Below are 18,802 nucleotides of genomic sequence, written 5' to 3' on the forward strand. Positions count from 1 at the left end.
GCAAGCTGGACTGCATGTGTGTAGGACAAGGAAGCTGCAGTTGTTCTGACTTCTGAGGAGATAACTTGGCTTTTGGCTCTTTAGGTGCTCTGTGAACTTAAAACTGATGTTTTTATAAAGGGCAGAAGGAGGAAAAAAGTGCTAATTAGTGTGTGTTTTAAAGGAATTAGATAATACACTTTTCCGTTTACATAAAAAGTCTTTTTGTCTAGGTTTAAACAATTTTAAATTATCCTATTTATATTTCTGGCAGCAAAAATATGAAAAGAGTGAAGTTAAAAACTATGTTGTTTCAGGCTTTTATCTCCTTTTTTGCTAGCAATTAATAACAAACAAACAAGAATTACAAGCTTATAATTAAAGGTTTAATAGTTGCTGCTTCATTTAAAATGACCTTGAAGTGGTATTCTTTTCATCTTTCTTTTCCCTTTGCTAATGTACATTCCAGCAGGGCTAATTCCTCTTTTTCTTTCTCCAAGGGCTTTGTTGCACAAAGGCAAAACTTTGACTTTCCTCTCTTCATATTTATGATAATCTTTTTCTTGTCACATTCTTAACATTTTACTGCATCCACTTTCATTCCATTGTGAATGTCCCTTGTGCTGTAAGTCCAATTTTCTGCTTTTACCTCACAGTGCTTAAACTATCCATTCTATTCTGCTCTGTTTTCATCAAGAACCAGCCCTTAGCAACTAGATAACAGCCTGATACTGAAGATTTCTTCTTTTCACACACTATAATACATCTTTTCTCTTCCAAAGAGGTTTCTGGAGCTCATCAAATGCCCGTGCTACAGAACAATGCATCCATGTGATTTCTCTCAAATATCTTTTCTCTTCACAGAACTTTGAAATGCTAACTTATTTATTACTCTCTTCTAAGGAGAAAGCAAACAATTTCATCAATCATGTTGAATCCTTTTGTGCTCCCTTTTTATAATGTAGGTATAATCTCAGGAAAGCTCTTGGCTGCAAGTTTTTTAGAGAAAGCCAAGGATTCCTGTAATAATTAGTGCTCCATTTGTTATAGAGGACCAAGCATTATCATTTGATTTCAGTCCTGTGTTTACATGCTTTCATGAAGATAAAATGCCAATGCCACACCACAGAAACACATGCATTGAAAGGGTCTTAAAGGTGATGCTAGTCTCCCTACATCCTGCTTCTGTTTTGGTTCAGTGTCCTCATCCTTTTCCAGAGCAATACACTTTGATTTACAGTTTGCAGAGGGCAAAAAAAACCCAGCTGCCAGAGGCTGGAAATGAAGTTAAAATTGTTACTTGTCTGTCCTGGCCGCTTCCTCCTGGCAAGCACACGGAGCAGCAGGGAGCGTGATCTCTGCCTTGTGTCATCCTCCTTGCTGGCCAAGTTTACCAGCCGAGCACACGACCTTGGAGGATGTGTAGCTTTAGTGCTGAAGCTCTCCAGCTGCAAGTATGCTGTGCCACACCGTGCTCAGCAGGCCACAGACCTCATACTAGTAAAAACAATACTATTTTTAGCTAGACATTCGATAAAGATGCATAGTTGTACAACAGCTATGGTGACCTAAAAAAAAGTGAGAACTGAGTACATCACTAATTGTCTTTGTTCTGTGCTCTGTGATGACAGATAATCTTATTTTCCATGCACATATGATCAGTAAGTTTTTTGTTTTCGTTTTTAAATGGATCACCATTATAGGTTAGGGTTTGTGACCAATAAATGGTTATAATGCCAGAGCTGTGTATAAAGCTTCACAATAAACAAAAAGGGGAATAAAAAAGAAAACTGAACAAACAAACCAAAAAAGGCATTATCACATTGAAGCATTCAATTAGACAATATGATCATCAAAGAAAATAAGATCTGAAACAGAACAGATTTTTTCAAATATATCAATAAGATGAATATATGAAGTAGAACTCTTAGTTTCTCTCATGTGCATTTACTCACTTAAAACTGTTGTTTTTCTGCATGAATGTTAACTGTATAGCACTTAGCGTACACACAGCCCTTCTTCTGATATCCCAGTTGGACAATTAGCTCAATCAACCACATCTACAGAAAAACATGGGGTATGTGACAATGTGCACTAAGGTGTTTAACTGCTAGAGATCCAACTGCAATAGCAGTACCTGCTGATCTCAACCTGTAACCATCCTGTAGCCTAGGAGGTGTTCATGGTGGTCCAAGTTTAATTATGAGTAGGTTAAGTAAAATTTGCTTGAGTTTCCAGCTAAAAACGTGAAAAACTGCATTACCCTTCTTACAGGCTTTTGATGAACAGCACGTTCCCCCCAGCAAGCACTGAGTCAATGGTTTAAAACAAAGAGCACTGTACTGGGCAGAAGGAAGAAACGCTCAGAACAAAATTGGGAAAGCCAGCAATAGCAATAAATCAGCCATGCCTATTAAGTAGGATTTCTATCTCCCTCAGGTTGTTTTGGCAATAGCGCTAACCTTAGTTGCCCTCCTGCAGCAGTAAGTGGCTAATGAGGCAGAATAGTCTATCAATCACTGCCTCAGTCAGAATGCTACTTACTGCAGACTGTTGTCAAAATTTAGGGTAGATCCATCCCTCAGTCTAAAAGGGCAGGATGCTCTGGGACTTTAGCTGCCATCCTAGATGAGGCACTCAGGAGGACTGCTTTCGGAATTCAGCCCAGGCATCTCAGTTGGCTCCAGTCCACCAAGTTCCTTTCAAAGCTGTGCTGAACTTCCAGATGGAAGTGGCAAATATTCATGACCCAGAAGGATCATACCATCAGCCAGGGACACTGGACTGCTTTTGTCATCTTATTTATACAAGCAGAGCAAATCCAGGTTGTGGATTTGATTAGAGCATCCCTGATGCTGTGCATCTAAATACCCCTACTCTCTACAACCTTAGGCTGTATCTTCGCTTTAAACCAGGCTTCCCATATAACATCCAGAAGATGTGAGTACCTCAAAATGGGCTGCTCAGCAGCTGGCATGCTGAGTGAGAAGCTGCCTAATCAGCAGGCTGTGCTAAGAACAGTAGTGACTCATAAGTCCTTTGAACTGTCTCCAGCACCTTCTTCCAGGTGATATTTGTGTCCTCTCCTGAAGGTGGGTACACAAGTCATTTTTAAAAAAGCTGAAGAGTGATGATTGATGACTCTTCCTTTTCACAGAAGCACAAATGAATGGAGGCAGCAACATTGTTGTATGCAAAGTTCAGTGATAGGTGAACTCACTCAGTGAAGGTAACCTTAGGCTAAGGTTACCAAAGGAATTCAAGGCTACATCCTGTGAGCTTTCTCTGGTCTAGAGAAGAGATGGGGACGTGGCCACACCAAGCATTTCCATGTGCAAAAAACCTGAAGGTTTTAAATTTCTGAAAATCCCCGAATTACTGTTCAGTCCTTAATAACATTTAAACAGAAAATATTCCATTAGTTTTAATTTTTCCTTTTGTTACTTCCTCATCTTTATTCTGAAGTTGTTTTCTCTAGTATTGCTCTTGTATGACTCAGATACAACATTATCGAGAATGAGATCCTTGCTAAATTGTTCATCCACAGAAATAATGGCAGAAAAATAAACAGTTGTACTAACAGCAGAAAGTAGTGCTTAAACTAATACTTTATAAACTGCCTCAATTTACGGTTATCGGTTGTTAAAATAATTTCAGATACATATAAGGGCATCTTTTAAAAAATGGCTTTCCAAACCACTGTAGGGAATGCATGATTATTAATCTAAAATTGGGATCTCTTTTTGTTTTCTTTTCAGTGGAAGAACATTACAAGTTAGGAATTAATTGTCACATAATTGATTGATAATTTTGCCTCCTGCTGTGTGCAGAAAGCTATTGGATGATGGCGTGTCATTCTCAACAGAAGGAAAAAATACCAGTCATTATGGGACAATTAGTTCCAATTTCCACTCTTTTTCTTCCACGTGCTGATAAGATTGCCTTCAAAGTGTAAGTACGATAGTTAACCATAAATATCAAGTAACTTTTTTTCAATTTTTAACTTAAAAAACAAATCTAAATGCAGATGCTTCCGATGCCCCATGCTCTTCTTTTCTGGACTGATGACATTCTCAAAACAGTAACTTTTACATAACTGCAATTTACAGAACCTGTCACAGTCAGTCAGCTTACGCTCATGGTTTAGCAGCATTGTTCCTGATTTCAGTGCTGATATGATATGGCTGAAGAAAACCCTGAAAAATCTGTTTTATCAGCATCTCAATTTATGATAATTGTGTATTTCCTAACATACCCACCATCTGTTTACAAGAAAATTCTTGGATTCAAGCTGTCATTGTTTGCTTTATTAATAGTGAAATCATAATACGTGATCACTGTATAGCAAGTATAGTAGCATATCATTAATGCACACATGGGAGGAATATACCTGTGATACTATGTACAGAGATACGTATTTGTGTACACACTGGTACTTTACTTTGTGTGTTGAACTACTGAGATTTTTTAAAATGCATCTACCTGAAAAGTCTGAATCTTTTGTCGCACAGAATTTGCAAAGCTTGATCTACAAAATTCACTCACATGTGAGTATTTTTCCCATTAGTACACTTGGGTGATGCATTTTAAAGCTTTAACGCCAAATACCAACTGTTTACATTTTTCTAAATGCCAGCCATGTAATTTCTTCACAGGATCCGAAAAACTAGCTGAGCTGTTTCCTTCTCTTAGCTACCACCAAGTAATGCAGCCTAAATTTCATGTGCTTGGCTACAAGGATAGAATCCCATGCCTTCAGCTGTAACTGTGTAATCTGCAGTAGGTTCTCAAAGACATCATTAGCTGGTCATTGAAATTTAGTTTATAATTGCATTAGTGATGCAGAGGAGGAATACAATCTTATTGTGCTCTCCTTGTTTTCTTAGCTTTTTGAGACTGCAGATGTAACAGGGAAAATCGCACTTCATGGTGAAGTTGGAATGTGGTACTCATTAAATTCAGCATATATGACTGAGTGTACATAGAGAGCAGATCTGTCTTCAGAAAGAAGGTGCCATTTTTATATAGTCACTTGTCAGAATAGAATCACACTCTGAGGTGCCAATTATTTCACAACCTAAGTCCAAGACTTAACTAATCTGTGAGGTACCACTGAATTGCACATCTCAGCTCCCAATATTTGGTTCCTTAGTGCACATACCATCCTGCTTGTTCCTAATTAATTTTACTAACCCCGTGGTTACTGAGTGTAGAAATTGGGACACATAGGGAATCTAAATAGAAGGAAAATTCAAAGGGGAGATAGTGAATTTAGAGCTATGATCTACAGATAACGAAACAAGATTGTTATTAGCATTTCTCTGTATTATTTTACAGTTTCTGTTGTCTTGTTCCATATGAATTTTACCATGTCATAGTTAATCTCCGTGGCACTTCACTAGTTTATAGTCTTTATTAGAGCCATTGATTGGACAGGAGCCAAATATGTGAATATAAATTGATTTTATGCAATGTAAACAACAAGCATGTTATTGATATAAAGGGCTTCGTTATTTGTAGGATTACTCTAAAATGGTTTTGGAACAGTGGAATTCTCTGTGGACTATATTAGAATTTCATGCTTAAATGCAGTTGAACACTAATTTTTATAAGAATTCTTTTGTCTTACACTTTTGTAAAAGGGAAGTCTGGAAGTAAATACCAGGGGAGTAAAAATGCAGATTACAGCTTGAGGAAACAAGATGCAAGCGTGAAAGATGGCAGAATGATCATGTGGGAGGAAATTACTGTAGTTTCTTTCCCTTATTCCTATTCATAACTAGCTATTATCAAGGACCTCAGTCATTTAGAAACAGCATTTGCAGTTGTAGAGGAAGACAGAGCGGTTAAATTATACATATTCTGATGCTTTGACAGATTGGGTAACCTCACTGCTGCTGAAACATGACAACAATGTCAACATTCAGAGAGACAGGGCTGTCTCTAGCCCCACTACCTCTAAAAAGCAGAAGAAATATATGACTAAGAAATATCGTATACTTAGGGTAAAAGAAGAGTTTCAGAACACGGCCAGGGAACCAGACATTTATACAGTGAATCTCTGCAAGGGACTCACTGCTCCTGACTTGCTGCAATGCTCCTTGCTCTGGATGTTTCTCTGTGGATGTTTCTGTTTCTTGCTCTGGATGTTTCTTCATGTTTCTCTCTAAGCTGCTGTGACTGACTTTTCTGGCTTCCATGTGCTCCTCTGCATTGCAGGAGCAGAAGCTTGAAGTACAGTCAAAAAATTGTGGCTTTTGGCTACCAGGAAAATAGTGTTGGATACACCCTTTCGTTGAAATTAACAACAGTCTTACCAACAACTTAAGAAGTGTCTGAAAATACCATTTTGCATAACTTCGCTCTGCAAAATATACAGTGATTAGCTGTTCATAGATTACATATTGGACTGAGGTTCTTTCTGAAAATGTGAGCCAAAATTTCTCTTGCACAGACTCTGCAACACAAGGTATTTTGGAGCCCTGTATGTTGAACAGTTCCACCATATTTAATAAAAGGTGACCAGGAAGCCGAAACAGAAACATGTAGCTTGTGCCACGTGCTGAGGAATTAGTCTTTCTCCAATCCATATCCCTCACAAAATATTCAGATGGCTTCCTGTCCACTGGGCAGGTAATTTTCTGGGGCATTATATGGTTAGCTTTGAAACATGCTTAGAGATAAACTTATATGCTGTAATGATTTCAATTAAATAAAATGTTTTTATTGTGACAGCGAACTGTGAACTATTCTATGCTTTTTCGATATGTATTCTACGCTTATGAGATATACAGTGAATTTAAAAAGTGAAATAGGTTAAGAAAAGTACATAGAGATTTGGATATTATTTGAATATAACTCATATTCAAATAATAGGTTTTCAGCGTGAATATTAGACTGGAAATCCTACAATATTTCATTTTCTCATTACTTTTCCAGTGCTTATTATTGTTGCTTTGTCTGACTGTTAGAGAAGGACCCAGCTGAAATTCATAGCTGCTTACTCAAAACTTCTGGATAGCTACAATGCTGGAAGCACTGGGGATGGGAACTAAATGGATGTCTCAAGAGAGAAGCAAAACATGTTTTAACTTACTGGGTAAAAAAAAAATGTTTGGATTTGGCTATTAAGTTAGTTTCTTTCAGCTGTTTTTCTAAAAATATTTGTTTCTATTTTAAGCAAATTCTGGAGAATGATGCTGAGCTCAGGTCTAATAATTGTAAGATTTGTTGCCTGGTCTAGGACTGTGCAGTCAATAACTCAATCTTAAGTAGCTGCTGGCTCCCAAAACTAACAGTTTTGACTAACTGTCAAAAATCTTTCTGCCAAGCTCTCCTTCTCCCTGCTATAACACCTTGGAGTTGCAGCACTTCTGCCTGACTTGGTATGTGACCTCTTTGCTACCCTGACACTTGCTTAAACTTGTGCTCAGCCATGCCCCCCTCCATGTATGTGGTGTCCTTGTCCATACTGACTCAGGACCTCTTGGTTCTCTTCTCATCTGCATCACCGTGTTCTTCCATCCTGCCCCATGACCAGTGATACTCCTTTGGCAGGACACTCTGGCATTGTCATTTCTAAAACTCAACAATAAAGTAGCCATGGGCTTTTGGGGAGAGAGTTACATGCTTTATCTTGTTCATTTAGTCAAGCCAATGAAAGTATTTGTGTGGTGTTAGTAGCAAGCATTGGAAATTAGAGTTAAAAGAGCTAACGTGCAGCTTGGATCTAGAAAGTGTCGAGTGAATTGATGTTTCACATACGGCAACATGAAGAAATCTCTCTCCTCCACTGAAAGTGGTGCAAGGTCATTCTGGGGGGGGCGTTGTTGGGACATTTTCTGTACATCAGTAGCAGCATAGATAGGACACCTGACTCCCCCCACCCAGCTTCTTCATCACAACATTTTTCTCCATTAAATGCTGGGCCTTTCATGTACTTTCTCTAAAGCGGTGCTAAATCTGGATTGCATTGTAAGCCTTTGTGGTAGAGGTGAAAAGGCTGTTTTGATATCACATCTTTACCATGACCTTCCATTCTTCTGAAAATGTACTTACAGACCCATCTTTATGAAAAGCCAAGGAAGTCTCTTTTCTGAGCTTGTCTTTTAAAATAATGTCCATTACTGAAGCTAGAAAGATAGTGTATTTCATTAATAGGAAGATGAATGAGTGAAAAATGTATTATTAACATCCCAGAATACTTAAATCTAGGAAGAGATAATTTATTGTAGATATCTTTAGACATTCTGGTAATGTTCCCATCTTCGTAATGACAAATTAATTTCATTAAAAACATTCTAATGGAATAGGGTAAATTTTCAATGTGGTGTCAGACCTTTCTCTGGTAACAGTGCGTGCTTAGCCTGGACGTATCAGGACTGAAAGCTCATAGTTTCTTCCTCTTTCAGTGCACAGGAGCAGTGAACAAAAACAGCAGAGGAACACAACTGATGTTAACATGTGATTTTTTTTCTTTCTTACATAAGTTTTGTGATCACAGTTCAAGGTGGATGTAACGGCTGAGGTGAACATGTTTGGGATGCTAAAAAGATAACCTGTCCAGGAAATACTGTTTCATGTTATAGATCCCAGTTTACAACTTCGTAGGTTTCTTGAGGTACAGTGGCCAGCTCTACTACACTTACAGCATTAAACATTGAAAGAATGCTGACAATCACTTCTGAAAACTTACACAATTTCTCATAGTAACACTGTATTTGTATGTATGTTTTTAGTAATTTAATTGATTTTAATTTTTAGTATGGCAGAAATACTTGAGAGGCAGCAAGGTAAAAGGACACTTTCCAGAAAATTTCTCTTTGAGAGGAAATTATTTGGTCAGCATGGAATGTCTGACATATTCACCATGTCACTCCACCCAGTTTGTATTCAGCAGATAAGAGGAGGAATGAGCAAAAGTAAACTGTCTGAAATCCATCATGCAGAAGGAATGTCATCAATTTTATATACATGGGATTAAGTATTCACTAAGTTCTTCAGCAGCAGGTATGGTGTACCTGCTGTAATTATACCACACAGAAACCATACAAATTCACTTTGTTGCCCTTTGGGCCTTTTTCTTTTTTTGTTCAGTTTGTTTTATTGTTTGTTTGTTTGGGAGTCTTGGGCATTTTGGTTTGGGTTGGGTTTTTTGTGTTGTCATTGTTTTGTTTTTTTTTCTGTTCTGGTTTGGTTGGTTGGTTTGTCATTCTATCACAGATTTCCCCATGATTTGCGAGATGATACACTACTCTGAGTTTAGCTTTCATTCCAAATCCTGAAGATCCCTCTTTCATGTGAATCGCTGTGAATATCCCACATCTCTCTCACTGATTTTCTCACTATTCGGTTTATTTTTAAAAAAAGAATTTAAAACAAGTAAAATTGTCTCATGGGATTAGTCTCCCCACACCTCACTTTGGAGATGCCTAAATGTTTGCAAAGACAGACTGCTGCCCCTGGAACACAGTCTTTCAGCTTTCACATTTCCAGAGGCTACTCCATGCTCTGCAATCAGCTATGTCTGAAGCCTTGCTCCTCTCCCAAGAGACACATGGTGTTCATTTGGGGGCTGTCCTATGCAGGGACAGGAGGTGGACTCGATGATCCTTACAGGTCCCTTTCACCTCAGGACATTCTATGATTCTATAAGGAAATCTCTTGCTTCTTGTGAATCTGGCAACTGCATTTGTATATTATTCTGATGCTTTCTTTTTAGATGAAAGGATGTAAAATGATGGAGAAGTTGCCACTGATACTAATTTTTGTCAGTATTTTTCTTGCATAGGGAAGAGTAAGTTTCCTCAAGGGTTCAAATCATCATCTCTGTATTTTTGGTCAACACTTGCCTACTTCTGTATAGAGACAGCAAGCGTTACTTTGAAGTATTCGACATATTTGTTCATTTCTTTGTTTTACATCTGCCTTACAATGATTATGTGGCACTAGCATGGGTGGACAGAAATATACCAAAGAATTGGCCTGGTCAGGGAAGACAGTCTATGCTGTGTTTTACAGAAGCATGTAAATGCTTTTATTTATGCCTACAAATACACTCTTATTTATGACTGCATGTTGCACGTGCAACATGTAATGTTTCATACCTAGCACTAGAATAATTGTAGGGGACACTGATCAGAATTGAATTCTATGACATTTCATTTTTTAACCTGCAAGAAATTTTTGCTTCCAACTGCCATTTCATAAATGGTAGATAATCTGCTAGTATTTTGTAGATCTTTACCTTCAGTGACCCCCTTTTTTTGTAAAAGGCCAACTTAAATCTAATTATCCAGTACTCCGCAGTCTCTAATAGTACCACAGTGTTTATACCATTATTGTGGAAAGCCGCAGCATTACAATAATAGAAGCTATCAGTTGTTACCTCTATAAGCGAGTGGGCATGTGCTCTTCAGAAAATTCTTTACTGCAGAAAGCTTTTTCTGAGAAAAGATGCTTTTCCAGCCCCTTCACACCTATTTAAAATATCAGGACAGTGGTGTTGGCATGTAAAGGTCGAAGGCTCTGTAGCAAGTCTCAAAGTATTTGTGCATGCCTCATTAGATATAGTGACCTCTAACTGCACTAAGACTCTACCGAGGTTTGTTCCTGGAGATCAGAGGAATACTCTGTTTTGTTATTTTTTCCTTCTTTTAAATAAATGAAAGTGTAAAGCTTCAAATTTGTTCTCCTAATATATTTTCAAACTATAGCTCCAAAACTGGAAGCAAATAAATTATATTTGCCTTAATTTTTAATTAGCTGAAAGTCATCGCTGCAAATTGTGTCTTCCATTACAAAATAAAATAGTCAACTGCCAGGCCTGAAATAATTAAGCAATATATTATAATTAAGCAACTTAATTTTGATTTAATTATGATATATCCAACAACTTTTCTTCTGATTTAACTGACATGCATTGACAAAATGCTGTAACATGAAACAGCACTAATGTTTACAGCTGGTGGCTCTGCATGTTTTGCTTCATAGTGTTTGGCATTCATCAGAGCATATGGAAAAAGTCTTCTAGTCTGGAATAGTTGGCACGTTATTTCAAGCTAGCCAAATTACCCACTGCATGTTTTTTTTCCCCGATTGTTATTTTGGGAGGCAAGTGGGGAAATCTTCACAGACATCAGACTTGAGCCAAAGTTCATGGGTATTAACTGGAATCTTTCCATTAACTTCAGTCTGCTTTAGACAGTGAACTGCTCCCATATTGTTACAGGCAAATAGATAAGACTACACGCTGATTAAATATTTATGGAGCTGTATCATATACATATTCTGTGTCAACATCAACATGATTTTATATTAGGCTAGAGACCGTGAGGGCAAAGGCAGAAGTGATGGGTAGGCAGGGAAAACTGCTTTATTCAGTGCTTCATCAAAAAAAAAAAAATTGCTGCAAAATATCCGCCAAATTGCTTCTTCGGAACAAGGCCAACCCCCTATTTAGTTAAAATCTTTTTTCATTGGATGAGAGTATTGGAGAATGGCTTCTACTCCAGGCTATAGTTGTGTGTAAACTCCTGTTTAATGACAAGCATGATGAGGGTGGTGGCAGAGGGTTCACTCTGCCTGCAGTGAGGTCTGCGCTTTCATGTCTTCCTGACTGCAGGCTCATAGAAGCGAAGTTGAAGGACAAAAATCCAGTCCTCAGCTTGATTTAGTGATTTGAGCACTCTCAGCAACATCCATGAAAACAGTCACGTCAGGCAGGAAAGCTCATGATTCATCCTACTTCATGCAGTTGGATGCTCTTATGCCCCTTTAATCTTGATGTGTTGCTTTTTTTTTCCTGTGGTGATGTTTAAATTTCTCAGCAAAAGGTCAAAGGCCAAATGTCTTTTGGGGCTGAGAGCAATTGTACAATAATGAATGTTTGTTGTCTCTCAAATGCTTTCTCCCTCTGGTTTTCTGAAGAAAAACAGAATGATTATTCAGAGATATTTAGGATGCAGCAGAAAATCAGAACAGTACATTCAAAACCAATATGAACATTTCAGCCAACCTCCTTGTGATATTGAAATTGCTTTGTGCATGCCATCTAACCTTCACCCCACTGGCCCAAAATTCTTTGCTTTGTAAGGTTTTGCAAAATGCCGGTTAAACACATGAAATTTAGAATATGCGGTTGTGGGATTATGATTGTGACAGATATTTCAATATGGCTGCATTTAGTTACCCTACGGATGTCATAGCTTCATGAATACACCAACGAAACAACTGAATAATTTAAGAGAATATTGTCAGTAGCAAATGCCACACAAAATAACTGGAAGGAAAATTGCCTTCAATAAGTGAAGATAAAAATGGATGCAAATCAATTTCTGATTGATATACAACTTTCTTAAATAGGAAACAAGAGGTTATTACTTTGACAGGAAATCTTGAAGTGTTTTTAGAATCACTTCGTTTATTTTATGTAGAAACTGGCTATGATCTACACCTCTGTAACTCATAGAAAAATCATTCTGTAAATACACTGTGAAATTTGCACATAGAGAGCATTTATTACTCAATTTGCTTGTACTTTCAAAATTGAGGAGCAAAACATAAATCTGCATGAGATTTTAATAGGAATTTTAAGGTTTCAAATTCAGCAGTTCAGCTGGAGAAGCACTCTAAGCAATAAAATGATTCTGGCTGAAATTAACCCTGGAAAAGACTTTTCTCTCTTACCTGATAAATATTTTATGAAGAACATGAAGCAATATGCTGATGCAGTCAGATTTACCTAGTAAGCATGAGCACCAAGTGATATTCTGCCTATTTAGTCTTTTACTGATGAGAGTCCCCTTTCAGTGATTTAAATATATACTTTTTTTATTCCAACAGCTTAACCAGGGGTTAAAATGGTGAGTGAAAGTCATCCTGCGGCCCTGGCAGCACCACAAGCTACCACAGCAGCAGCAGCCCCTCCGAGTAATGTCACCGAGCCAGCCAGTCCTGGAGGAGGGGGAGGAAAAGAAGATGCGTTTTCAAAGTTAAAAGAGAAGTTCATGAATGAACTGAACAAAATTCCATGTGAGTAAGACTTGATTGATTAAAACGCTTCTGTTGGCAGATTGAACATTTTCTTCTTTGTTATTTATTTAGACAGCATACTAAATGTTTTCTAGTGAAAGTAGAAAAATCAACAGAGAATGCTGGTTTTGTACGCTCCCCAAAATTAATCGCAGTAGAAAAAATAGGGTCAAAGTCATATGTAGTTTGAGTCTATTTTTGATATGTCAGATTGCCTTGATAATTTTTACTGATGAATTATTGGTGAATCATTAAAATTGTAATGGCAGAACTAAGCAGTGGTCATGGAACCAATAAGCAAAATATTTATTTACAGTAACAGTTACGGTTTTGTGTTTATGCCAAATATGTGTGGTGTGTCTGCCAAATACGTGTGATGTGTACTATCTTAAAGCAAAATTTGGTCAAAACTCATAAAAATTGAGGAAGTGGGGAAACTGTTTCTTTGAGGATTAGAAAATGTTAAAAAAGTGGAAAATTACTTTTTAACAAGAAAATAGCTCTAATACTTCAATAATGTATGAGGATAGCTTTGCTTTTCCCACGGAGTAATTCTGTTAGCTGAGCCATTTAAGGTTTTTTGCATGAGTTCCTGTACCTACACAGAATACTTTAAAAGTATCAGTGTAGATTTCTGTGAAGTCAGTAGGGTTAAAGTTAGCAGGGTTCTTTTGGTCTGTGCTAGAAAGTATTGATTCAAACTTGAGGCCACAATTTGTTCAGATTTGTAAAAAAAAAAATACAAGCACTAGCTTTTTGCTAGTTCTTGAACATGTTTGGTATGTTTTATTATGCATACACTGGCATTAAATATACAACTAATTAAACATTGTCAATGTAGTTTCACATAATGAAGAAAAAAACCCTTTTTATTACTGACAGAAAAATTACGTAAAGTTACATGCAGATAATTTTGGCACTTTTGTAGATATGAGGGTGAAGCCTGTGTGTATATATATATATATATATATATTTAATAACAGATATTAGAAAGACATTCAGTCTTTATTAATTTTTACTTCAGAAGAATCAGTAAAATATTTTCAGGGAAGTATTTTAGCATATGTAAGAGCTCATTTTAGAAGGTTATCATTTGGATAAAGAAATGTGTGACTGATAAAGATAGATAACAAATTAGAATATTAATCGATTTTTTATCATTGAAGTAGATCTTGGCAATCTGGCAGATGTGGGTTTTGCAAAATTGATAGCAAATAGCTTTGCTCTGTCACTCAGAATTCTCACTTGCAAGAACAGAGTTGTTACAGTGGTAAGAAGTCTCTATGTCATTAGTTTGGAAATCTGCACAGTCCATTGCAGACCATACTGAAATGAAATTGCCTGATGATACCATGGGAAAAACAAAACTATGAGAAGAAAAAAGAAAATACAAGACATTGAGGCAGAAATGGTCAGCACTTGAAACATTTTCTCTTATAATTTTTAGCTCACCATGCTATGAAATGAGGTAGAGGACACTTTCATGTGGATATTTCTTTGTTTTTAAACTTTGATGGTAACATTGAGAAGGCATGAATAGGCTTCTAGTGTATGGACTCTGTAATTGGCAGGTCTGGGAAAAGGTCTGTAGATGGACAAGAACTTTGAATGCATTGCTGCATACTTATTTTCAAACAGCAGTGAAAGCAAAAGGAAAGTCCAGTCTGGAGAATCTTTCCAAATACTTTTTTTCCTTTTCTTTATTAGGTGATTAAAGTGCTTGCTGAAAAAAAAGTGTACTAGGTGATAACACAACTCTTATTTATTATGAGATACGTTTTAGTTACTATAAAATATGGTACCTTGTGCTGATACTGAGACCAGAACATATTACACACATTTTAGAAATCCAGACTCTTCTCCAAGATCGTGCAGGTATTCTGTGGTGAGTGGAGAAATGAACCTGCGGTAGTCACAAATCCCACACATATTGTCTGCTCTCCTCCTAGAGGCTGCAGATATGATTGAATCTTCTCAGCATCTCCACCAAATACCGGGACTGTTTAACATGACATTCTGCTCTGTATATGTATTTTTTTAAATTTTGTCTTTTCAGAAAGAAAGTCAAATATTAATTGTAGCACAAAGGGGCAAAGGGCTTGAACATGGAGGTTTTTTTGAAATATTTAAATATGAAATAGTGCCATTGAAACGTTGAGGCATTTAATATCCCAAATAACTTATGTTTTCCCCATTAAGAACAATATCAAATCCTAACGAATAGATGATAATTAACAAGTCTAAATGTGTTTGTCATTTATACAAGATCACCAAATAAGTTCAAGTAGGCTGTCTCCAAAATATTGAGGGTGGAAGGGGAGAGGAGAACCCATTTCTTTATCAGAAGGTTGGAGCATTTCCTTGCTATTTGTTCATGTATGTCTGTAGTGCGTTGTCAGCGTGGTGGTGTTGGCCTGTTACAAAGCTGAGGATTTAATTGTGGTAGAAAAGTTGTCAGACCTTACCTCTTACAGATGGCTGCAAATTTGGGGGGGAATCTCTCTTAAAATGAGCAGAATGTGAATTTATTTCAACCAAATTGTTTTTATAGCACCCTTCTGGATATTTCTTGTCATGTGAGAGAGAATGAAGATGGTGAATGGGCCTCACTGAGGCAGCACAGGTACTTGGGTCTAAGAACACTCCCAAGACCATGGACCAAGTTTTCCCTCTGGTAGATTCAAGCTGAAGACCCAACCCCAAATCTTATGGCAGAAGAATGCCGTAGTCAGCAAGTTCTCTAATTTTTGCAGATCAGTGACAAACCTGTTTCCTAGTTACTTTCTCATTTAAAACTCCTAAAGGCCTTGTCTTCATCCCCATGTGACAGGGAAGGCTTTGACAGGTTGCTGAAAGAGGATTTTCTTTTCAGTGCTGTTTTCTGTGTGCTAGAGAGAAACAAGTAAATGTTTTAGTTGCCTCTGCCTAAGATGTCTGCAGATGGAAAATAAGCCATCATGATTTAGTGAATATATAGCACCAGAAGATGTACCCATATTGTGAAAAAGCTCACTTGCAATCAACCTGGCTTGAGTGATAAAAAAGCTCAGCCATAGGAAGGGCTAATTTATAATCTCCTCTTTCTGACTTTTCATAGAAATTACATAATATCAAGTTATGCTTATTTTAAAAAACCCCAACATTAAAATAGTGCAATACATTATGAGAAAAGTAAAGGCACAGTAAATTACACTGAGCTGAATAAATATGGTTCCTTCCATATGACTTGTAGTAGAACAGTCATCTTTTTAAAATAATATATTTTGTAGAACACATAGAAGTCACAAGATAAATAGTCTAGACATACTTAGCTGACTAAAAATACCAGGATTCCAATGAAGATTTAACTTTGCAAAACTCCAAGATAGGGCCTGTGCAATTTAAATTACACTGATGTTTTCTTTTGTAATGTATGTACCAGATAATTCTTATTTTATTGAAAACAGATGAATTTAATAGAATGAGGAAATAAAAGTTCCAAGAAGAAGAGAGGTCCCATTTATTTCAGTATATATTTATTACAAGAGCAGTGATGCAATATGTAAACACAGTTAAAATTCTGATTGATGCAAGCAGAAATCCTGTTTTTTCATAGATTTGTATCTCTTTAAAGTAGAACATCCCACCTTTTGTGGCAGGAGAGTGTAGGCTGCCAAAAACGCACGAATCATTCAGAATGGTGATATCCTAACATATATTTCACTCTGGATAAAGCAAGTGGGATCACTTTATTACAATGAGTCGTACAATAAAAGTGCAAAAAACCTGTGAGTTTACTGAGGCATAACTCTGAAGAATTTTTTTCTCTGTTACATAAATCCCTGCATTTTGGTTGTGAATGCTTGGTTTGCATAATCACAGTACAGTTGTTTTTCCATAACTGCACTGTGTATAAAAGTCACTCTATCTTAATTGGTTCTTATGCTTTCTGTCCCAATTTGTCTTTAATCGGTGGAATTTTTAAGCTGTTTACCAAAAGGAGAAAAAAGGCACCATCTCTGCTTTTGCACTTTGCATTTTAAACATAGTAATTACAACACCTGAAAAAGTGGGTAAAAAAAACCCAGATAAAACGGCACTTACATGTGTGAAAAGAAAATTGCATTAAGACTTTGTAAGATACATTGATTCTTTCCTTCCTCCTTCTCACCGCTCTTCCATCTGTGCCTTTGTCTACAGGCTAGGAAAATATCTGCCATACATTTACAGTAAGTGAGTTCTAGCAAGACTATGGAAATGCAAGAAAGCAACAGCTTTTGGACACAGGCTTTCAGTGTCGAGATGCTGATACTAACCACACAAAAATAAAACTTAACATCAATCAGCATTAGTTTACTTAACAAGCACATTTGTAAAAGCAAAGTGATCTTTATGTGTTTCCTGAGAACACATTCCTGTATGAACAGAAGACCTCATTCTGCCAGTACGGTAAATAAAACAGAAAAAATCTCATAAAATTCCAGCATACATCCAACTGAATAATGATAATCTTTTAATGCTTCTCATATAATCTTGAATAGCTGTAATACTGAATGCATTGAGTCCAGGATACTATCATTACTTCTTTAATAGGAAATGATTGCATATTTCTAATAGTCTTTGCTCTCTTGCATTGTAATTGGATAAAAAATTACATTTCCATACCAACCTTATTCTGAACTGTTTGGCTGGCTTGCAACTCCATTTGGCTTCAGTAGCTGGAGCTCAAAACCCCTGCAATTTGATTTATTGGGTACAACTGACTGATAATCCCCCAAACCAGGAGCTCAAACCTGTGAGATGATTCAGACTAAAACCCAATGTTCTGTGCAGGCTTGTTTCACATTCTGTTTGCACATATTCAGAGAAAGGTTTGTTTACCTCTGCTTGGCTTAGTGAATAACTGTCAAAACAAAATGGGACTGGAGGCTATAAAGGAAACCGTAATAAAAAATGTAAAAATAACTGGAAGACTGAGGTCTGGGTTAATACTAAATAATATCATAGTAATCTGAAGTACAAACTTGTAGGTATCTGTGGGTAAATTGGCAAGTAAAATAATTCTGGAATTATACGTTTAGCCATTGAAGTTGAATCTTCAGCTTTCAGCAGTCATCTTGGACAGACTGCATAATTTCTTTTCCCCTGCTGGTGTCTGCTTTTTTGCCCTTCTGCCTTTCTTGGTTGACTAACTGAGGGTGTATGAAGAGTTCTTATTGCCCTCTGTAAGTGGCAATAAAGTTCATTTTTTAATTATTCTTTCTTATTTAGCATTAAGATTAGCAAGGACATATTATAGAATTTTGGCTATTATTAGAAAATTGATGATTTTATGCATGGGGTATTTCTGAAACTTAATTTTTATGGAGCTCCCAGCTTGATCATTTGCAGAAAATAAATTTAGGCAGTTCATTTCACTGCTTCTTCTAATGGTTCCTGGAGTACAAGTGTCACTGGCACGGGGATGTGAGGGCACATTCTTTTCTAAGTTCATAAAAAAGAAGCAAAATGCTGGTAATAGAGTGCTTTCAGATTTCAAAACTGGATGAATAGAGGGTGACAAATACCATAAAATCACAGTAAAGTTCTCAGCAATACCTATTCTTTATATTTCCGTGACACGTAGCGGTGTTTGTCCTTGCCTAAGATCTTAGGTTAGCTGGAAAAAAAATTAGTCTTTGTTTCAGAGACCTTCCTGTCTAAATATAAGGCAAGGAATAGCTGTCTGCCTACAGAAAATAAGGACTATGTAAACATATGTTCATGTAGATACAGATGGATAGATATGTACACATGTATATTTGTCAATACA

At 36.9% G+C, this 18,802-nt stretch overlaps 1 protein-coding gene across 4 annotated transcripts in view; it reads left to right on the forward strand.

The window, feature by feature from the left end:
• Positions 1–18,802, forward strand: part of SYT1 (synaptotagmin 1) — a 358,558-nt gene that overhangs the window by 214,859 nt on the left and 124,897 nt on the right. For all 4 annotated transcript variants that reach the window (XM_065041224.1, XM_065041217.1, XM_065041211.1 and 1 more), the window contains one exon: positions 12,823–13,011. In XM_065041224.1, coding sequence (XP_064897296.1) covers positions 12,840–13,011 — 172 coding nt within the window. In that variant the 5' untranslated portion in view covers positions 12,823–12,839. The remainder of the gene's footprint in view (positions 1–12,822; positions 13,012–18,802) is intronic.

This window comes from Columba livia, chromosome 1, assembly GCF_036013475.1.
Source record: "Columba livia isolate bColLiv1 breed racing homer chromosome 1, bColLiv1.pat.W.v2, whole genome shotgun sequence".
In the NCBI taxonomy this organism is placed as follows: domain Eukaryota; kingdom Metazoa; phylum Chordata; class Aves; order Columbiformes; family Columbidae; genus Columba; species Columba livia.